This window comes from Mustelus asterias, chromosome 10 (assembly GCF_964213995.1).
Source record: "Mustelus asterias chromosome 10, sMusAst1.hap1.1, whole genome shotgun sequence".
Taxonomy (NCBI): Eukaryota; Metazoa; Chordata; class Chondrichthyes; order Carcharhiniformes; family Triakidae; genus Mustelus; species Mustelus asterias.
This window is the reverse complement of record NC_135810.1, coordinates 72,882,674-72,906,443: the sequence shown is the minus strand read 5'-3', so window position 1 is coordinate 72,906,443 and position 23,770 is coordinate 72,882,674. Positions and strand designations below refer to the sequence as shown.

At 40.1% G+C, this 23,770-nt stretch overlaps 1 protein-coding gene across 3 annotated transcripts in view; it reads left to right on the top strand.

The window, feature by feature from the left end:
- Positions 1 to 23,770, top strand: part of rev1 (REV1 DNA directed polymerase) — a 111,571-nt gene that overhangs the window by 75,968 nt on the left and 11,833 nt on the right. For 2 of the 3 annotated variants that reach the window (XM_078221928.1, XM_078221930.1), the window contains 7 exons: positions 4,013 to 4,115; positions 7,593 to 7,755; positions 10,749 to 10,933; positions 11,512 to 11,745; positions 11,909 to 11,990; positions 12,825 to 13,024; positions 13,901 to 14,057. In XM_078221928.1, the coding sequence (XP_078078054.1) occupies positions 4,013 to 4,115; positions 7,593 to 7,755; positions 10,749 to 10,933; positions 11,512 to 11,745; positions 11,909 to 11,990; positions 12,825 to 13,024; positions 13,901 to 14,057 (1,124 nt within the window). The remainder of the gene's footprint in view (positions 1 to 4,012; positions 4,116 to 7,592; positions 7,756 to 10,748; positions 10,934 to 11,511; positions 11,746 to 11,908; positions 11,991 to 12,824; positions 13,025 to 13,900; positions 14,058 to 23,770) is intronic. The other variant, XR_013498877.1, reaches the window with a different exon arrangement.

Here is a 23,770-nt window from a genome sequence, read left to right as displayed (position 1 = left end):
CTCCAAATGGTATAGGCCCAACCTTCTCAACCTTTCCTCATAAGATAACCCTTTCTTTCCAGGAATCAGCTGAATGAACTTTCCCTGAACTGTATACAATACAATTGTATCCTTCCGAAAGTAAGGAAACCAAACAGGACAGAGTACTGCAGGTGTGAGATCCTTAAAAGGGATAAGGAAGTATAGTCCTGCCTGTTTCCCAGCAGTTTGGCGTTGTTACCTCCAGTTATACACCACACTGTCTTGCAAGAGAGGCATGGTGGCACAGTGTTAGCGCTGCTGTCTCACAGCGCCAGGGACCCGTATTCAATTCCAGCCTTGGGTGACTGTCTGTGTGGAGTTTACACGTTCTCCCCATGTCTGCCTGGGTTTTGTCCGGGTGCTCCAGTTTCCTCCCACAGTCCAAAGATGTGCAAAGTAGATTGATTGCCAAGCTAAATAGCCCCTTAGAATCCCAAGATGTGTAGGTTAGGGGATTAGTGGGGTAAACACATGGGGTTATGGAAATAGAGCCTGAATGGGATGCTCTTTCGGAGAATCAGGGCAGACCCAAGGGGAGCGGCCTGCACTGTAGGGATGCTATGCTAAGAGAGCAGAAAGTGTGTCAGTGAATGTGGGGTCATGTGTTTGGGTGATATGGCTGTCATGGTTGAATAGCTGGCAGTGTGTGCCAACTGCTTTGATTTGATTTATTATTGTCACATATTTTGGGATGCAGTGAAAAGTGTTGTTTCTTGTGCACTATAGAGACGAAGCATACCATTCATAGTGTACGTAGGGGAGAAGGAAAGGAGAGGGGGCAGAATATAGTGTTGCAGTTACAGATAGGGTGATGAGAAAGATCAGCTTAATAAGAGATGTGAGATGTGGTCGTGAGGCTTTTAGAAAATGCTATGTTTGAGGGTGAGATGAAGTTACCGAAGTGAGCTGAGTCACAATCTACCAACAATTGCTTGAGGTTGTTGGTAGATGAGTAATGTGGTATGAGGTAGTGCGGTGCAGTTGATGGGATATGGCATTTGCAGATGCATTCACTGACCTTGACCTCTCATTCAAGGTTACTGAACTTGTACACTTCATTCGGGTCCTCAGGGTTAGACTCCTAGCATTGACCATCAAGGCTATCTGGACCCACTCCCTTTATAACGTTTGTCTGGAGGGCCTCCTGGCTCCCTGTGTGTTAATAACATCTCTCCACCTCCTACACCAAGACCCCCATTGCAACATCAGAATATCATGGAGCCCGATCTCTGCCATGTTGTGCTATTCTTGTGACTTCTCTATGTCACATTCAATTATAGAGTGACCAGTGTCTGCTCAAGCCAAAATGCACCTCTCTTTGTTTATTTTCGTCTGCAAATTATAGCTTATTTAAAGGCATTTGACAAAGTGCCGCACCAAAGACTGCTACATAAGATAAAGGTGCACAGTGTTTTGGGTAATGTATTAGCATGGATAGAGGATTGGTTAACTAACAGAAAGCAAAGAGTGGGGGTAAATGGGTGTTTTTCTGGTTGGCGATCAGTGACTAATGGTGTGCCTCAGGGATCAGTGTTGGGACCGCAATTGTTTACGATTTACATAGATGATTTGGAGTTGGGGACCAAGTGTAGTGTGTCAAAATTTGCAGATGACACTAAGATGGGTGGCAGAGTAAAGTGTGCAGAGGATGCTGAAAGTCTGCAAAGGGATATAGATAATCTAAGTGAGTGGGCAAGGGTCTGGCAGATGGAGTACAATGTTGGTAAATGTGAGGTCATCCATTTTGGTAGGAATAACAGCAAAATGGACTATTGCTGCTGTGCAGAGGGACCTGGGTGTCCTTGTGCAGGAATCTCAAGGAGTTGGTTTGCAGGTGCAGCAGGTAATTAAGAAGGCAAATGGAATTTTGTCCTTCATTGCTAGAGGGATGGAGTTTAAAAACAGCGAGATTATGTTGCAGCTGTATAAGGTGCTGGTGAGGCCACACCTGGAGTACTGTGTACAGTTTGGTCTCCTTACTTGAGAAAGGATATACTGGCACTGGAGGGGGTGCAGAGGAGATTCACTAGGTTGATTCCGGAGTTGAGAGGATTGGATTATGAGGAAAGACTGAGTAGACTGGGGCTATACTCATTGGAAGTCAGAAGAATGAGGGGAGATCTTATAGAAACATATAAGATTATGAAGGGAATAGATAAGATAGAAGCAGAGAAGTTGTTTCCACTGGTGGGTGAAACTAGAACTAGGGGGCAGAGCCTCAAAATAAGGGGAAGCAGATTTAGGACTGAGTTGAGGAAGAAGTTCTTCAAACAACGGGTTGAGAATCTGTGGAATTTATGCCCAGTGAAGCAGTTGAGGCTACCTCATTGAATGTTTTTAAGGCAAGGATAGATACATTTTTGAACAGTAAAGGAATTAAGGGTTATGGTGAGCGGGCAGGTAAGTGGAGCTGAGTCCACAAAAAGATCAGCCATGATGTTATTGAATGGCGGAGCAGGCTCGAGGGGCCAGATGGCCTACTCCTGCTCTTAGTTCTTATGTTCTTATTATGTTGCAATCAGATGCATCAAGTTATTCAACTTTGCTTTGTAGCACTGAAAAACTAACTGCAGATTAAAATACATCATGCTGTAGCAATATAAATACAGTAGCTACAAGAGCAGGTCAGAGGGTATGAATTCTGTAGAAAATAACTAGTCTCTGGACACCCGCAAAGCCTGTCTACCATCTACAAGGCTCAAGTCAAAAGTGTGATGGAATACTATCTACTTGTCTGGATGAGTACAGCTCTAACAACACTCAAGCTTGACATCATCCAAAACAAAGCAGTCTGCTTGATTGGCACCCCATCAATGATGCATAGTGGCAGCAGTGTGTACCAGCTGCAACATGCATTGTAGGGACTCAGGCACCTTAGACAGTACCTTCCAAACCCATGAGCACTGCCATTTAGAAGGACAAGGGAAGCAGACATATGGGAACCCCACCACCTGGAAGTTCCCCATCAAGCCACTCACCATTCTGACTTGGAAATATATCGCCTTTCCTTCACTGTCATTGACTCAAAACCCTGGAACTCCCACCTCAACAGCACTGTGAGTGTACCTACACCACATGGACTGCAGCAGTTCAAGAAGGCAGCTCACTACCACTTTCTCAAGGGTAATTAGGAATGGGCAATAAATGCTGATCTAGCCAACAACACCCACATCCCATGAATGACTTTTTTTTTAAGTCAGGAGTGTGATGGAACACTCTCCACTTACCTGGGTGAGTGCAGCTCCGACAACATTCAAGTGTGTGCTATCTGCAAGATGCACAATAGCAACTCACCAATGCTTCTGTGACAGCTCCTTCCAAACCCGTGACCTCTGCCAGCTAGAAGGACAAGGGCAGAAGATGCATGGGATCATCGTCACCTGCAAGTTCCTCTTCAAGTCACATGCCATCCTGACTTGGAAATATATCACCTTTCCTTCACTACTGCTGGGTCAAAACCCTGGAACTCGCTTCCTAACAGCACATGGACTGCAGTGGTTTAAGGGGGCAGCTCAACTTTACATTCTCGAGGGCAATAAATGCTGGCCTCGCTAGCGACGAATGCAAAAAAAAATTATGAAAATAAGGTGAAAAGACTCCAGCTTATAGCAGTCAACATTTTGACTTAATTATCTTTTTAAAGCAAGTTTTGGAAGAAGTTTTGAAGAAATTTATTTTGAATTTGCTTTTCATAATGATCAAAAATACACAATCATTTTTGTGGTTAGACCTAAATCATTGTGAAAACCAATGGCTTTTAACTATTTCAAAAAATTCCCAAAATAAAACAAATTCACAGTCTTATTAATTACATTCTTGGTTCATTATGTTATATTAAGCATAGAGATCTGAGGGAATGGATTTTAAAGTTGATTTTCATATGTTTGAATAACATTGGTATAGATGTTTATCATAAGCCAATAAATGTGTTCTGGTACTGCTTGCTTTGGATTTTTAATTCTAACAACTGCTCCAAATTTGAATTGTGCAGAAGTGTAACATTGGACTATGCAACAGGCAGTGCAAAAGTAATTGGCAGAGAGGTATTGCACATGTTCCATATGATGAAGCTGAACGTGACAGATATGAGAGGGGTGAGTTTAATTTTTTTGTTTAAAATTGGGCTCCACTGTTTAAACAATTAAACGTCATTACTACAAAATCAAAACCTTAACTGTTTTATATTCATTACCTGAGTCTATGCGTGTGCTGCTGGATTGTGAAAAGTTGATTTAACAGCATAAGATTTGGGAACCAGGTACCAGATTCCCAGAGACCATGTTAAATGGTCACACAGCTGAGGTTTCTATAGTTTATGCTTATACTTATTGGCAGAAGGATTGCCAGCCAGAGGATACTGATTAAAGGTGATTGGCAAGGGAAACGGAGGCAACATGAAGAATTTTTTTATTTACGTAGCGAGTTATGATTTGGAGTGCACTCCCTGCAAGCATGGAAACAGGTTCAACCATAACTTTGAAAAAGGAAATTATACTTGAAGGAAAAAATGCCAAACTACAGGAAAAGGATAGAGGAGAGGGATAATTGGATAGTTCTACCAAAGAGCCAGGCTGGCACAATGGGCTTGAATGACCTCTTACTATGCTATCATTCTGTGGTTCTGATTTTATGTTGTCATATTTAAGTGCTCAATTATTTAACGACAACAAATTTATGTTCAGATTTATTTATGCAGGAGGGAAATTTCTTCCTCCATCTACCAGCAGTGGGTAAAACAAGGTGTTTCAAAAACTTCACTATCTTTGATTACATTTCACAAACATATTGATAAATTCTCAGTGGCTTTGTACTTATCTCACACTTTACAACCTCCTTGCACCAGCATCAGATCTAGTTTAACATGAACAGCCAAATACATGGTCCATTAATGTTTAATTTGTTTTTAATATTCATATGCAGAGCATCTTCACATAGTCCAGTGGATGTGATGTCCTCAGGCACTGCCATGCAATATGATCTTGCAATGGGCCTATTTCACATGAGCATTACCAGTGTAATTGCTTGGTTTTCAGACTGAGCTTGGGCTATGGTTTGTTTGCTCTCCAATATTTCTGACAGGCTCTGCTGAACATCCTGAAAGCACTTCGAGTGTGGGAGGAGGGGATAGATGGAAAGAAAGAAATCAAATTAGATTTAAGTTGTTATTTGGAACAATGATAAGCAGATGCATTGCAAGAAATTCTCCTGGTCGATTTTATTTAAGCATGTTCTATGTATTCAAATTGATGAATACAGAGGTCCATCTAATAGCCAGTAACTCTTAATATTTTTGATGAAAGATTTTCTTTATTGGTAGGATTACACGTCATATTTGACTATGACTCTAAAATTGAGTATTTGCCATTCATAGTACTTCTGTTTTTTCTCTGCTCCATTTGATCCATGATAAAAGTCTACATTTCTGGAATTATGGTACCTGTTGCAGGCTTTGATGTCATCCTTTTAATTAATCACAAGTTTTACCCTTCGAGTAACCAGACAAGTATCAGAGTTTTCTTAAACAGGTGTTTTAATACAAGCTATAGCAAGGACACTGGGAAGCTACAGTTCACATCCCTGTAGCTAGCCAGAATGGTATATTCCAAGATACAAAGGCAATTAAAGTTTTCAAAATGGATTACAAGAAATTAGCATAAACCAATCACAATCATTTTACACTTGCTTCATTATAATATCCAATCAGCATGAAAACCTTAGTACAGCTCGTTTCTGTATTTGTGGATCACTCACATTTTCCAGTTACAGATGTCTGATTTATGTGCTTTGCCAGACTAATGGCCTTGGTATCTGTAAAGGCTCTTATAAGAAGGCCTTTGTTTTTCAGCCTGTTTTAAACTTGTGTGACTATTAACCCTTTTAGTATCTATTAATAATTCATATTCCAGAGTTTATTGTGCTAAAATGGGGATCTTGAGCTTGTTGAAGCAACAGGTTGCACCTATTATTTGATCAATTCTGTCCCTAATTCAAGATAATTATCTGCCACACTATTCAGTATCACCATAATAATAAAAGAAAAGGACTGCTGATGCTAGAACCCTGAAATAAAACCAGAAAATGCTGAAGTTCCAAAGAGGACCTTTTGGACTAAAAATGTTAACCCTGTTTTTCTCTCTCCACAGATTTTACCTGACCTGCTGAGTTTTTTCAACATTTTCTGTTTTTATACCATAGCAATATTATTGCTTTCAGAATGATATGTTGCACTGACTTTCAGGAATAGGTGCAGTATTCTAAATGTGTCATATTCTATGTATAATTAATGTTTTAATGCATGTTTAAATTTAGCGCCACTCATATTCAAGTTCTTTTTGCTGAAAATGCACTAAACTGAAAATCTGGCTATGTCCCACAGTTCATATGCTGTCCATGAGCCCAAACTATCCAGTTTTCAAACGCCTTTAACTTATTTCCTGTTTCTACTTGTGCTTTTCATGTAGCTGTTTTTGTCTGTTTGAACATGGTAGTTTTCGGTCTGCTGCTTTATTGATGACAGTAAGGTCTCTGAGTACTAAGCTAAATCTTGGGAAAGAGCAAGCGATGATAGTCTGAACTTTGGATAAAGCAAGGGCAGAAAGATGGAATAGAAATTTGAGAGCATGTAAAGTTTAGAAATGATCTTGAGTTTGTGAGTAATGCTGTGAAATTGTACAGGTGCATTTTAGTTATGTTGACTTAGGATACAAAGAAAGTGGAGTGCAGGTTTCAGCAGGAAGAATAACAATCGAGCATTATATCTTAACATTACAGTAATATTCTTTTTCCAAGGAGCTTGAAATTTACATGGGCAATAACTAGAACAATATTTACAGCTAATTTAGATGCAGCACTTCTTAGTGAAATAATGTATATTCTAATGAGCAGTTTCGAATTGAAGGTTTTAAGGTTTTAACACCAGGAGAACTTTCTGTTTTTGCTACTGAATATTTTTCTATTTGGTCTGAATAAAAACTTACTGCCTTCAGTTTAATCAGATGTGGTAAATAGCAGCAATTACAAAACAATTAAAGATGATTAGCAATACACAAGATAGTTAAACATTAATTCTCTGAACATAGAGAGAAAAATAGTGACGGACTCTATACAAAACAGCTGAATATAAATTATAGGATTTTTTTTAGTAAGTGAGGAAACATAGTATTTTAATTCATATTGAAGATTTTTTTGTATCACCTTTCTAATAATTGAAAGGCTCATCTTCTAAGTACCTTAATTTCATTGTTATATATTATACTTAAATATGCCTCGCAAACTTCCCCGACCCCTGCTGCTGGTTAGTTCAGCAAGACAAACCATTTGGGTATCCTTGCTTAATAATTGTTTTAATTTACTCATAGTTTGTTTCCTAATTTGATGATACTGCACCTTATGATATGGCACCTCTGTAATACCAAACTGCAATATTAAAGTAAATTGAGTAGTACATTTATATTTTGAAAGATATATCGTGTACTATTAAAACTTTAATAAGTGAGTACGATGTGAAACTATTTTAATAATTTGGAGACATATTTAAGTGGAATCTAGCTTTTTTTCTTTTCATTCTTTAGGTTGGAATTCAGATGCATCAGTTACTGCCAAACGATAAAGCCTCATTTGCTCACTTTTCTCCTTTTGTGCGGAACAACACTACTAGCGGACCTTCATGTTCAGTGATGGACCTTTTTCAGACATCTAGAACAAAGAAAGCTATGGAGCACAGGCTTTCAGAAGGTTAGCAAGCTTGAAAAAATTAGAGATGCACACCGAAGCAGGGGGAAAAGAGAAAAGAGATGTGAAGGAGGGAGAGAAATAAGAGAGAGAAAAATAAAGAAACTGGGAGAGAGAGTGTTAAGAGGTAGGAAAACAGAAGAGAGTAAAAGGAAAAGACGAAGTGAGGAGGAAGGAAAGAGAAAGAGGAGGAAGTTAAGTATGGTCCCTCAGTAACTGTAAAATGATAGATTGTATAAATGCGGGAATTAAAAAATATATACTGATGGCAGAGTGGTTTTAATAGAAGATATAAACTTTCAAATAAATAAGCATGTCAGAAAGATTGTGAATTCTATTATTCTATAATGCTATATTGTGTCCTGGAACCAAGAAGGGGCATGTTGTTAAGAGTAATGTGCTAATACTCAAAACAAAATTGAAGGTTGATAAATCCCTTTTATCAGAAGAGCTACATCCCAGAGTGTTGGAAGAGGTAGCTATTGAGGTAACGGTAGTTATCTTTCAAGATTCTATAGTTTCTGAAAGGGTTTCTGCTGACTGCAAGGCAGCAAATATAACTCCACTATTTAAGAAGAGAGAGGGAGAAGATGCAGAACTACAAACCTGTTAGTTTGACATCAGTAATGGGGAAAATCATAGAATTCCAGCAATTCAGAAGGAGGACATTTGGCCCATCAAGTCTGCACTGATTCTCCAACAGAGCATTGTGCCCAGGCCTTATCCCAGTAATCCCATATATATACTCCGCTAATCTCCCTAATCTACACAGCTTTGGATACTAAGGGGCAATTTAGCATGGCTAATCAACCTAATCCAAACAACTTTTAGAGTGTGGGAGGAAATCAGAGCACCTGGAGGAAACCCACGCAGACACGGGGAGAACTTGCAAACTCCACACAGTCACCTAAGGCTAGAATTGAACCCAGGTCCCTGATGCTGTGAGGCTGCAATGCTAACCACTATGCCACCGTGCTACCCTTGGTAATTATAAAGGGATTAGTCTGGTGAACCTCTGTTACACTCCTTCGATGGAAAGTATATCTTTCCTTAGATAAGGAGACCAATAATATATACAATACTCCAGGACCGATCTCACCAAGGCTCGTTACATATGCAGCAAGGCATCTTTACTCCTACACTCAAATTCCCTTGCAATGAAGGCCAACATACCATTTACCTTCTTTCTTGCTTGTTGCACCTGCATGCTAGCTTTTAGTGACTCATTAAAAAACACCAAAGTTCTTCTGGACATCAATACTTTCCAACCTTTCACCATTTAAGAAATGTTCTACCATTATATTTTTCTGTAAAAGTGGATTAAGGATGTGATAACTGGATGCTTAGAAAATAATGATACGATTGGGCAAAGTCAGTATGAATCTGTGAAAGGAAAATCATGTTTGACAAACCTATTGGAGTTTTTTTGGGAATGTTACCTGTAGCATAGATAAAGGAGAACCAATGGATATAGTATATTTGGGTTTTCAGAAGGCATTTGATGAGATCCCACACAGGAGATTAGTGAACAAAATGAGAACACAGGATTGGGGATAATATACTGGTAAGGATTGAGAATTAGTTAACAGACAGAAATTAGAGAGTAGGAATCAATGGGTCATTCTCAGATTGACAACTGTGACTCGTGAGGTACTGCAAGAATCAGTGCTTGGGCCCTTCTATGCATAATCTATGTAAATGATTTGGATGTGGGAACCAAATGTAATCTTTCCGCATTTGCTAATGATACAAAACTCGGTGGGAAACTGTTGTGAGAAAAGATGCAAGGGGACTTGAGCAGGCTAAGTTACTGAACAGATGGAATTTAATGTGAATAAGTGTGAACTTAATCCACTTTTACAGAAAAATATAATGGTAGAACATTTCTTAAATGGTGAAAGGTTGGAAAGTATTGATGTCCAGAAGAACTTTGGTGTTTTTTAATGAGTCACTAAAAGCTAGCATGCAGGTGCAACAAACAAGAAAGAAGGTAAATAGTATGTTGGCCTTCATTGCAAGGGAATTTGAGTGTAGGAGTAAAGATGCCTTGCTGCATATGTAACGAGCCTTGGTGAGATCGGTCCTGGAGTATTGTATATATTATTGGTCTCCTTATCTAAGGAAAGATATACTTTCCATCGAAGGAGTGTAACAGAGGTTCACCAGACTAATCCCTGGAATGAAACGATTGCCTTATAAGAAGAGATTGATGAAACTGGGGCTAAATTCTCTAGAGTTTTGAAGAATCTTATTGAAACTTACAAAATTCTTACAGGGTGCGATAGGGTGGATGTGGATAGGATATTTCCTCTGACTTGTGAATCTAGAACCTGGAGACAGTCTCAAGATAAGGGGCAAGCCATTTAGGACCAAGATAAGTAGTAAGTTCTTCATTCAAAGGGTGGTGAATCTTTGGAATTCTTTATCCCAAAGGACTGTGGAAGCTCAAACATTGAGCATGTTCAAGACAGAAATTAATAGATTTCTGGATATCGGGATAGTGGGAGGAAATGGCTTAGAGATAGATAATCAGCCCTGCTGTTGTTTGAATGGCAGAATGTGCTTGCCAGGCCAAATAGCCTACTCCTGCTCCTATCTTCCTATGTATTAAAGGAGTATTGTGGTATAATAGTGAAAATGGAACAACATTTCTGAAGTAAGAGTTAATTTGTTCCACAGTGCATTTGATTCACTGATAATATTTATGGTGGAAATTTAAGTTGCTATTTATAGATTTTTACTTTCATGTCAGACATTGTAATAAAAATATTGCATGATTTAAAAGAAACTTGTTCTGCTCAAGTTACTTCATTTTATTTAAGATAATGCATAACTGTAGCTTCACATTAGGTCATTTCACAAACTTCTATGAAAACCAGAAGGCAACGGATATTTAAGTAATTCTATGATTTTTCATATTTGTGCAATGTCAATTGTATTATGTTCTCCTGGAAAGTATTCACTCATTATAATCTTCTTACTGGATTTGATTGTAGACCCAGATTGTGCATGGAAGAGGACAACAGAAACAGGAAATCCTCCTTTGCTTCCATCTAGTCGAGATGCAAACCTCAATAATTCGGACACTTCAGTTAAAGGTGCTGCAGCACATACCTCTGAGAGCACAGCTATCCACAGGCATCGACATGATATCAGTATTGAAGTGCCCTCCGCTTCTCAGGTGCATAGATTAATATATGAACCATTTCCTGGTATTACACAATTCCTGATGACATGGCGCATTTAACAGCAATCTTATAATGAGTATTCAAACTGGGTGGTTTCTTGTGGCTAGGTGGATGGGTTGGCTGGTGCAGTAGGGTGAGTTAGGTCAAGCTGGGGAGTAGTCAGGCCGGGGTTGTGAGGTGTGGTTTAGTTGGGTCTAGTTGACAGGTAGTCGAGTAGTTTTGTCCAAAGTCTCCAACTTGGAGTTGGAACATTCAACCAGGGTCCCAGGCAGCAGAGAATCGGCCATCAGAAGTTTAAATTCCTAGCCATTTCCCTTTTAGGAGCATGTGTCAGGCCTTCCACCAGGACCTGACGTACATTTTCCATCACTGGTCCAGTTTTCAGTGATCTAGAGGCCAGAAGACTTGAACCAATGTGTATTCTGTGGTTTGCAACTTTATGTAGTAGTAATTTTACACTCAATTTTCATTGCTTTTGTGCACCAAAAAAATGAAAACATAAATCTTTTAGAAAATCCACTTAGAAAAAATACTGTTGAAGTAATGTGCTGTTTTGCTCTCTACGTTTTAGATAGATCCTTCTGTTTTGGAAGCACTCCCTCCAGATATTAGAGAACAGGTAGAACAGACGTACTTGGCTCAACAACAACCTAATTTTACTGGTACCCATGTCAAAGAGTCTGTGAAAGGCATTGTTACTGGGCAGGTACCTGTGTCAATGGGGACAATGATTCTCGAGTTGCCTGGACCTCAGGAATCAAGCAGCACTGCTGGAATGATTGTTGCCCTTCCAGCTTTTTCACAGGTAAAATATCTGTTCTATTGTTATTGTATCCAAAGTATTTAAATTCAAATGAGAATCGATTGTTTGTAAATCTTAATGAAAATACTACATTTGTATGAGCAATTAAATCTTAATCACATTACAGAGAATTTGATGATCAGTATGTTCTACTTTTCAAATGCAGGTTGACCCTGAGGTTTTTGCTGCTTTGCCGCCTGATGTCCAAGAAGAGCTGAGAACTGCTTATGATCAGAGACATCGACAAGGTGAGAATGCTCGGAGGCTTCATATTATTGATTCTAGTACAAACTCTTAGAATTCTGAAGTTACTGAATGCATGAATGAGAAATTAATAAAGGAATTATAGCCAAGATAAAATATCACAAGAGGCTCATGTGAAGCAGAAGTAGCGACATAGATTTGTTAGGCTGAATGGTCTGTTTCAATGCTATAAATTATACAGGTAACTTTCCTGAATCTATTGTCAATGTTACTGTCATAATGTTTACAAAACACAATCATAGTATACTTCCTTCATAAATATGAACTGTGTACTTAATCTTTATCTAGTGTATGAATTTACAGATTGCATCTTGGGAATTCTCTGAATTTTTTTTAAGTGAGCTCAGAAATGGCAGGTTGCAATTTCTGCTTGCTACTTTGGCTTGCCATTGGCCATCTTCCAAATCTGGGGAACAGTGTCATTTAAAAGGTTACGGGCACACTTCTACCAGAATCTTTGCCTTTTTACTCTTTTATAATTAACAGACATATGATCCAACTGTCTAATTTATCAGAAATATCTTCTTTGGAAATCATTCAATGTAATTTTCAGATAAAATAAACTGACTGAATACTTACAAAACTAGGTTGTTAATCCCTTCCACATGTAATAGTCATTTAAGGTTCGAATAAGGTTTGCTCAGGAAAGCATTAACTTAGATATCTAATTGTGATGCTACTGTCTTATTTTTGTTGCTATCTGATGGATGAATTGAGTTATAACTCCAAGGTTTCTATCACTTATTTTTAACTAGTTGCCTTATATTGCATGGCATTTCCATGCTACCAGCAGTTAAAACTATATTTTACTGTTCTAGGCATGAAGAATCAGTTACTGAATCCGTTACTTCAGTTAAAGAATACTGTTCCTGAAAAATCTAAGAAACGGTTCAAGAAGAAGAATCAAACCAGTCCCATTAAAGTTCAAAGTCCTCTTAAAAATAAGTTAATGATCAGTCCACATAAAGTACTACCTGACTTGATCCAACATGAGCGCCAAGTCGAGGAAAAGCTGCAGGTATAATGTTCAATATACTAAATCTAGTTCAGCAGTAAATTGTGGCTACATTTAAACTTACTGAATAAGGAATTTGTAGTTTTAAGTTTATTTATTAGTGTTACAAGTAGGCTTACATTAACACTGCGATGACGTTACTGTGAAAGTCCCCTAGTAGCCACACTCCAGCGCCTGTTCAGGCACACTGAAGGAGAATTTAGCATGGCCGACGTATCTGACCAGCACGTCTTTCGGACGAGCTTTGGTTTTGGGAATTTGTTTTGCCTTGTGTATGAAGATGTTGAAGCGGTTCTTTCCTTTCCAATTCACTTACCTTGTTCTTCAGACTGACAGGAAACTAAAACAGAATGTACCAGTTTTAAGCTCTTAAGTTACCAGAAAACTCTATATCTCATGATAGGCTATATACAGAATCATTTGGGTTTTATACAGTGCTAGTAATTTTAGCACTCAGATCCTTAATTGAGTGCTGACATTACATTATAAATTGACAAACCTAATAGCCATTAGAATGTTGCCCTTAATGCACTTTCTTTTTAAATACTCTTACCAAATATTATTGATTAATATTGTAAGTCTAGGGGAAACAATTTCAGGTAGAAGTGAGAATACAGTTCTAATTAAACTTTGACGGATGTAACAACTTGTATTATATAATTCCTTTAATGTAGTGAAACATCCCAAAAAAGCTTTGATATACAATTATAGATCTGAGCAATAATGATGCCATCATGCTACCAAGTGTTGTTTTATTAGTAACAGCGGTACCATTCAGTTCTGTTAAAGAACCTTTTCCATGATGCTAATGCCATAAAGTATCAAATACTGGAATGTGTGTGTATATTATTCAAACTATTGCTCTTTATTTACCTGTAGGTTGATCCTGGTGCTTCCACATCAGACAACCAAATTAAAATATCCTCGCAATGTGAAATTAATGTTGACTCCGCTTACTTGAGAGCTAACCTTGCTGGAGCCTATGAATTGAAAGATGTAAAATCACTTCTTAAAGAATGGGTTACAACTATTGGAGGTATGTCTAAATTATTGATAATTACTACAGTTTCAGTCAAGGTACAGTTTTCAAAGTGACACATTCACAAAATAATCAGAGATAGGAAACCAATGAAGGTTAGCAAGAACTTGGCATTTAATATAGTACTATTGACATAGTAAAATCAAGATGTTGCTCAACTAGAAGTCAACATACGTCACCAAACACAGTGGTGATCGGTGAACAGGACTTGATGCAAGTTAAGACATGGACAGCAGAGATTTGAGTAAGCTTAAATTAAGGGGAGGCTGTAGCCTGGTGGTATTGTCACTGGAATCGTAATCCAGAAACCCAGGGCAAAGCTCTGCGGACCCGGTTTGAATCCCACCATGGCAGATGATGAAATTTGAATTCAGAAAGGTAAGACAGAAGAAAATTTGGAATTTAAAAGTTGATTTGAACCAATCTAGTTCACTAATGACTTTTAGGGAAGAAAATATGATGCCTTTATCTACATGTGAATCCAGACCCACACAGCATTGTGATTACCCTTAAATACACTCTGAAGTGGCCTATGAAGAGCAATTACTGACCAGAAGCTCATTTTTGGGTCAAATACAGCACCAAATTTTCGGTTGTTCAAATTCAGATAGTTGCTATGGAGAGTGATGAAGTCGATGACATGAAGAGGAGTTATTTAGTTGGGAGGAAATGATCTGTTTAGCTAGCACTGGATGCCTGACGAGCATTCTGACAGTTTAGAGATAGTCAAGAGAGGCGATCATGAGGTAGAGCTGTTTGTTGCCAGCCTGTGTGTGGAACCTGCTATGTTTTTGAATGATGACCTCAAGTGGTTACATGTAGTTAGATAGGAAAGAGCCACGGATAGATCCTGGGGGGCTGTAGAGCAGTGATTCCCATTCAATGTGCAGTGAGGACCCCAAGTGTGCCGCAAAAAAGATTCAAAATGATTAAAAATTCATTTTGTTAACTAAACTAAGCTTCGTCTTGAACTGTGTGTTCGGCATCTCCAACGAACCTCAGGCCACCATGCATGCACCAGCCAGAAAAGAGCTGTTCATGCGTATTTTAGTTTTTTTATGTTGGTGAAGCCCATGCACATGACCAACGGGATTTGGAGCTGAAAACAATGGCCCCATGCACCCGCACAAAAAAGCTAAACCTCATAAAGAATGCAAAAACCCTGTGAGAAGTGAGAGAGTAGTCATGATGTGGAGATGCCGGCGTTGGACTGGACAGTAGCATCCTAGTAAATCTTTTCTGCACTCTTTCTAATTTAATAATATCCGTTCTATAATAGGGTGACCAGAACTGTACACAGTATTCCAAGTGTGGCCTTACCAATGTCTTGTACAACTTCAACAAGACGTCCCAACTCCTGTATTCAATGTTCTGACCAACAAAACCAAGCATGCCGAGTGACTTCTTTACACTCTGTCCACCTGTGACTCCACTTTCAAGGAACTATGAACCTGTACCCCGAGATCTCTTTGTTGTATAACTCTCCCCAATGCCCTACCATTAACTGAGTAAGTCCTGCCCTGGTTCGATCTACCAAATGCATCACCTCACATTTATCTAAATTAAACTCCATATGCCATTTGTCAGCCCACTGGCCCAATTGATCAAAATCCTGTTGCAATCCTAGATAACCTCCACTGTCCACTGTACCTTGGTGTCATCTGCAAATTTACTAACCATGCCTACTAAATTCTTATCCAAATCCTTAATATAAATCACAAATAACAGTAGACCCAGCACCAATCCCTGAGCACACCGCTGGTCACAGGCCTCCAGAAAAACAACCCTCTGCAACCACCCTCTGTCTTCTGCCACCAAGCCAATTTTGTGTCCATTTGCCTACCTCACTCTGGATCCTGTGAGATTTAACCTCATGCAACAACCTACCATGCGGTACCTTGTCAAAGGCTTTGCTAAAGTCCATGTAGACAACATCCTCATCTACCATCTTGGTTACCCCTTCAAAAAACTCAATCAAATTTGTGAGATATGATTTTCCACTCACAAATGATAAAGTGTATCCCAGGACATTGTCGGAGGCTAGGGAGGAAATTGCGGGTCCCCTAGCCGAGATATTTGAATCATCGATAGTCACAGGTGAGGTGCCTGAAGATTGGAGAGTGGCAAATGTTGTGCCTTTGTTTAAAAAGGGCTGCAGGGAAAAGCCTGGGAACTACAGGCCAGTGAGCCTCACATCTGTGGTGGGTAAATTGTTGGAAGGTATTTTGAGAGAAAGGATCTACAGGCATTTAGAGACGCAAGGACTGATTAGGGACAGTCAGTATGGCTTTGTGAGTGGAAAATCATGTCTCACAAATTTGATTGAGTTTTTTGAAGGGGTAACCAAGAAGGTAGATGAGGGCAGTGCAGTTGATGTTGTCTACATGGACTTTAGCAAGGCCTTTGACAAGGTACCACATGATAGGTTGTTGCATAAGGTTAAATCTCACGGAATCCAGGGTGAGGTATCCAAATGGATACAAAATTGGCTACTTGACAGAAGCCAGAGGGTGGTTGTAGAGAGTTGTTTTTCAAACTGGAGGCCTGTGACCAGCGGTGTGCCTCAGGGATCAGTGCTGGGTCCACTGTTATTTGTCATTTATATTAATGATTTGGATGAGAATATAGGAGTTGGAATGTCTTGTTGAAGTTGTACAAGACTTTGGTAAGGCCACACTTGGAATACTGTGTGCAATTCTGGTCACCCTATTATAGAAAGGATATTATTAAACTAGAAAGAGTGCAGAACAGATTTACTAGGATGCTACCAGGACTTGATGGATTAAGTTATAAGGAGAGGCTAGATAAACTGGGACTTTTTTCTCTGGAGCGTAGGAGGCTGAGGGGTGACCTTATAGAGGTCTATAAAATAATGAGGGGCACAGATCAGCTAGATAGTCAATATTTTTTCCCAAAGGTAGGGGAGTCTAAAACCAGAGGGCATAGGTTTAAGTTGAGAGGGGAGAGATACAAAAGTGTCCAGAGGGGCAATTTTTTCACACAGAGGGTGGTGAGTGTCTGGAACAAGCTGCCAGAGGTAGTAGTAGAGGTGGGTACAATTTTGTCTTTTAAAAAGCATTTAGATAGTTACATGGGTATAGAGGGATATGGGCCAAATGTGGGCAATTGGGATTAGCTTAGGGTTTTTTTTAAAAAAAAGGGTGGCATGGACAAGTTGGGCCGAAGAGCCTGTTTCCATGCTGTAAACCTCTATGACTCTAAAGCCATGCTGACTGTCCCTAATCAGTCCTTGCATCTCTAACTGCCTGTAGATCCTGTCTCTCAAAATACCTTCCAACAACTTACGCACTACAGATGTGAGGTTCACTGGCCTGTAGTCCCCAGGCTTTTCCCTGCAGCCCTTCTGAAACAAAGGCACACCATTTGCCACCCTCCAATCTTCAGACACCTCTCTGTGACTATCAATGATTCAAATATCTCTGCTAGGGGACTCGCAATTTCCTCCCTAGCCTCCCACAGTGTCCTGGGATACACTTCATCAGGTCCTGGGGATTTATCTACCTTGATACACTTTAAGACTTCCAGCACCTCCTTCTCTGTTATATGTACACTCCTCAAGACATCACTATTTATTTCCCCAAGTTCCCTAACATCCATGCTTTTTTCAACAGTGAATACTGATGAGAAATATTCATTTAGGATCTCACCCATTTCTTGTGGATCCGCGCATAGATTACCTTGTTGATCCTTAAGAGGTCCTACTCTCTCTCTAGTTACTCTTTTGCCCTTTATATATTTCTAGAAGCTTTTTGGATTCTCCTTTGCCTTATCTGACAAAACAATCTCGTGTCCCCTTTTTGCCCTCCTGATTTATCTCTTAACTCTACTCCTACACCCCCTATACTCTTCAAGGGATCCACTTGATCCCAGCTGCCTATGCATGTCTGGTGCCTCCTTCTTCTTTTGACTGGGGCCTCAGTATCCTGAGTCATCCAGGATTCCCTACTTCTATCAGCCTTGTCCTTCACTCTAAGAGGAATGTGCTTACCCTGAACCCTGATTAACATACTTTTGAAAGCCTCCACTTACCAGACATCCCTTTGCCTTCTCACAGATTCCCCCAATTAACTGTTGAGAGTTCCTGCCTGATGCTATCAAAATTGGCTTTGCCCCAATTTAGAATTTTAATTTTTGGGCCAGACCTATCATTCTCCAAAGCTATCGTAAAACTAATGGAATTATGGTCACTGGTCCCAAAGTGATCCCTCACGAACACTTCTGTCTCCTGCCCTTCCTTATTTCCCAAGAGGAGGTCAGGTTTTGCCCTCTCTCTAGTCGGGCCATCCACATACTGAATGAGAAATTCTCCCTGAATACACTCAACAAATTTCTCTCCATCCAAGCCTCTAATGCTATGGCTGTCCAAGTCAATGTTGGGAAAGTTAAAAATCCTCTACTGTTACCACCCTATTTTTCTTGGAGCTATCTGTAATCTCCTTACATATTTGCTCCTCAATTTCCCGCCGACTATTTGGGGGCCTATAGTACAACCCTATCAAAATGATTTCCCCCTTCTTATTTCTCAGTTCTACCCATATAGACTTAGTGGGCGAACCCTCGGATATACCCTCTCTCAGTACTGCCGTGATGTTTTCCTTAATCAAAAGTGCAACTTCCCCTCCTCTCTTACCGCCTGTTCTATCTGTCCTATAGCATCTGTACCCTGGAACATTGAGCTGCCAGCCCAGTCCTTCTCTTAGCCATGTTTCAGTAATTGCTATAATATCCCAGTCCCATGTACCCATCCATGCCCTGAGTTCATCTGCCTTGCCCATCAGGCCTCTTGCATTGAAATAAATGCAGTTTAATCTGAACTTCCCTTGCTCTCTATCTTGCTTTTGCCTGATCTGTCTCGTACAAGGATTACTGACATTGCCTTTACTATTTAACGTGCTCTCTTTGACTTCTGTGCTGTCTTCAATCTTCTCTTCTGTCTCCCTACTGCTTTGGGTCCCAAAAAAGACGCAATGTTTGAACATATTTCTTTAATTTGCAGAAAACCCATCCAATTGTATGAATATATGTAGATTCTAGTGAGCATAAATGAACCATCTCACAAGCTCAACTAATTATTTTAAATTGGTTGTTAGTGTAGCTATGAACATCCTAGGGTTGTTCAAATGCTATCCAATGAAAATTGGCAAGTCATGTTGCAGCTTTATAGAACCTTAGTTAGGCCGCACTTCGAATATAGTGTTCGATTCTGATCGCCATACTACCAGAAGGATGTGGAGGCTTTGGAGAGGGTACAGAAAAGACTTACCAGGATGTTGCCTGGTATGGAGGGCATCAGCTATGAGGAGAGGTTGGAGAAACTTGGTTTGTTCTCACTAGAACAATGGAGGTTGAGGGGTGACCTGATAGAAGTCTACAAGATTATGAGAGGCGTGGACAGAGTGGATAGTCAGAAGCTTTTTCCCAGGATGGAAGAGTCAATTACTAGGGGGCATAGGTTTACGGTGCGAGGGGCAAGGTTTAAAGGAGATGTACGAGGCAGATCTTTTACACAGAGAGTGGTGGATGCCTGGAACTCGTTGCTCGGGTAGGTAATGGAAGCAGATACAATAGTGACTTTTAAGGGGCGTCTTGACAAATACATGAATAGGATGGGTATAGAGGGTTATGATCCCCAGAAGGGTAGGGGGTTTTAGTTAAGTTGGGTAACATGGTCAGTGCAGGCTTGGAGGGCCGAAGGGCATGTTCCTGCGCTGTAATTTTCTTCTTTGTTCAATCGCAGTAGACATTTTGTTGAGAATTTTGCAAGTGGGGGCTGATTGAGTCTGTGCTTTGCCTTTAGCTGATTTGATCAGACAGATGTTAGGACATGCGACCTACGTACCCTTCATCACACCGGTACTGAAATTCATACACTGCTTTGTTCAATTATGTGGTAGGTAAAACATCTTTTTGAACCGATAGCAGCATCCTATTAGTGGAAAATGTCACACACATCGCCACTGCATAGTAATAGTGTGAAAGGGCTTGCTTCTTGTGATAATTTGAAATTTGGCATTTGTGCATTTGTCCTGATGACTGCAAGATTCAAACATATCTTTCTTTTCAGCAATACTCAAGTTCTCTACTACCATGCTACTGACTGTAGACTAGTAATAAAGGTAAAATGTTGGGCTGCCCAAAATATTGTTGATAAATGTCTCTCAAAGGCTTTACGTGGTTTCTCCATCCCAGTCAGAATCAGTGATGTAAATGGAAGAGGAAGTAATTTGTACTGAACTTTGATCAGTAGCAGCAAATTTGAGTTGGAATACTTTAGCTTGATAAAGTCAGATAAAGTAAGTAACCATAGCTTTTAACTGTGCAATTGCTTTGATGAGTCCTTCATTCCTATTATGTTTAAATACTTTATCCTGGAGTTGCAGTGGATCATATATTGAACTTGGTAAGCTGAGCAAATTGTGGAATAAGTGATTGCTAGTAGCCCACCAAGCCCAAAAAAGATTGCAAAGTTGTTGTAGACGTAGGCAGGGGCAGTCTCTAGATCACATTTAATTTTATGTTGACGAGGGCTGCGGCCTTCATTCAAGATGTTAACACTGAGAAAAGTAACATCAGGTTTCAGGAGATTGCTTTTCTGGGATTCCAGCAGCTGCAGCAGATCCTGTATATGTTCATCTTGGGTTTCAGTGGCAAGAAGCAAATTATGGATGTATTCTATTAAAAAAAGGGACATGAAATGTTTCTGTCCAAAGCAACCATTCAGTTATGAAAAATAGAAGTCTGAAATTTCTGTGACAGAGTGATTCCCAAAGAGAAATTCCAGTTCATATTGGTCCTCCCTCTTTACAGAAACACTCCAAGTGATATTGAATGTCAAGAACAATTAGCTTTCCGTGGTATTTGAATAATATGTAGGGCTCTGCCTCACCACTGGAGAACAGGCTGGTGCCACCAGATTTAACTTTTGATATTCAGGAGACACCAAATCCTATATGGTTTCTTAACTGGCCAAATGAGTGAAATGGTTTTGAAAGTGTCCTGCTGTATAGCATCTCAACCGTTTTCTGCAGTGCAGGATAGTTAGGCTACTACTTAATTTTAGCATGTCAGCCAATAATTTCTTTGTCTCCTTTCAGGTGCCTAAAGTTATGCTTGTGTGTGGCAAACATTGCTGAGTACTGTGTTAATAGTTCCTGTCTATCTGGATCTGGACGTGAAGTAAGGGATAAATCTCAGGCTCCTTAATTGCAAACACTGCATGCTTGTCTGATGCAATGTGGTCAGAGGGGATCCCTTGGTAAAATCATAATGAATTGTTTGCACGATTGTCAGTTATATCACAGTGCTTGAGAAAATCGTATCCTAAGATACTTTCACAATTCTTCATTCTCAGCACTTTAAGTTGGTCTAGAAATGACTTATTTACTTTCACGTGCCTGGCCTGTAGTTACTTCAAAAGCAGTTAAAGAATTAGGTTTTTCTGTTGTTGCAAAGTGACATTCAGGCTAAAGCGTATGAATGATCATAACAGTTGATGTGGTGTTTATTAACATAAACTGTCATTGGCATCCACTAATTATGACAGAAAAACAGTACAGTGACCATGATTACGCCGGAAGTCCACCATCAACTGTGGAGAGACGTCAGTGCATGGCATCGGTCCCCTTGCAATCAGGAGGTGTGAATGGTTATAAATGACCACAGCTTTACTAATACTGTTTAGCTGTAATTAGAGCAATTAGCTGTCCCAATTTACTATTAGTATTAATTTAGGAGGTATTTTTATTGAGCGACACTCCTATGACTGCAGTTGGGACAACCTTTGACTGGGAGCCAAATAGCCTGCGTCAGTTCATACAGATCAAACAGCCAGTTTGTTAATACATAGAGAGACTTCTACTGCACCTGGGATAGTCTGTCCGCATTGACACATCTGCCAGTGTAGTGGCTGGAGGTAGGGTGGTAGGATTGAGATATGAGCACAGTCCTAACTCTCAAGCATCCCTAAGCACCTTTATATTTGTCATTGCTCAAGTCCCCATGTACCTCTGAAAAGACCACACAGCACCACTGGTCGTCATTTATTCCTGTCTCTCTTACCAGCACGATGTTATCTTGCACCAACAAGAATTTATCATCCACGTATGTACCAGTGACTACTCCTGTCCCATTATGTTGAGTAGCACTGGAACACTTTCCCAGGCATAACCTCATCACACTTGGGATTATAGTAGCATGTAGCTTCTTGGTTCAAAGTATTCCAGTTTACATAATCGTTATTAAATTCTTCTTTTCAGTCTAGACCTTTGCCATAAATTATAGCAGAGACCAAAGTCCCTCTATATTTAACTTCCACTGTCATTTATAGATTTTAAATTCATGTTGCATGTGATCCACCGATTTCCATGGCTGAGTTATAAGCGCACACCAGCTTCCTTTAGCATCTTCTAATCCTGTTTCACTCTGCATTTCTATTGGCAAAATATCCTGACCCAGCCAGGATTCAAAATACACGGGGGCAGCAGGCAAATTTGCTCTCGAAAGCTCCCTAAATGCCCTGGGAAAATCAATCAAGGGGGCAGAATGAAATAAAAGTCTCCCCCACGCACAGGGAGAAACAGATTCTGTGAAAAGCTACTACTCCAACCACAAATCCTGTCTCCCATGCTACCCCTCGAGCTCCTGCAAACACATGTTTCCTCTCTCCTGATCTTGCTGCTGCTCCTCTGGAGACAGCATCTGGGATTGGAAGAGCAGCAAGGGTAGGAGACCAGGGGTAAAAACTGTCCCATTGAGCAGCTGTTTGGGAGGAGAAGTAATCACAAACAGTGCAGAGAGAAGCAGAGCGCTATCTAGAGAGGTAACTAAGAACACAATAAGCGGATCAGAAACTGGTTAGTCCATTGTTACATTAACTCCCATCTCTGACTTTCTCCAAAAGGAACAAGCCCTCTTACTGATTCTGTGAGTGGTGGACAAAGGGCTTATCCTATGACGAGGGGTGGAATAGGTTACATAGAAACTAGAAGCAGGAGTTGGCCATTCGGCCCTTCGAGCCTGCTCCGCCATTCATTTTGATCATGGCTGATCATATTCAATATGCTGATCCCCCTTCCTCCCATATTCCCTGATCCCTTTAACCCCAAGAGCTATATCTAATTTCTTCTTGAAATCAGACAACGTTTTGGCCTCAACCACATTCTGTGGTCGTGAATTCCACACATTTACCACCCTCTGGGTGAAGAAATTTCTCCTCACCTCAGTTCTAAAACGTTTACCCCTTATCCTCAAACTATGACCCCTAGTTCTCGACTCCCCCACCATTGGGAGCATTCTTTCTGAATCTCCCTGTCTAACCCTGACAGATCCCATGGATCTCTCAGCACCTCACCCAGATGTCAGTAGACATTGCAAATCAATCAATTTCACTGATATTCTGTCTCCCTCACAAGGAACTCCAAACTTCTCACTTTTAAAGATCAAGCCTCTGAATTCCCTCAAAGCCACTCCAACTCAAACTGCTTCAACAATTGCATGTCTCCCAGGATTTTAGTCTCAGCTCCCGAGACTCTATTTTCCTGGATTTCCAAGTGTGTACTCCAGCCTCTACCAGCCTCCACTTGTGCAATTGCAGCTCTTTAATAGCTGACTAGCTTCACTGGGCTGAAATCCTCTGGACTTGCCAAGCTCCAATTTCCCCAGCTACAGCAATCTATAATAGGCTCCCAGGG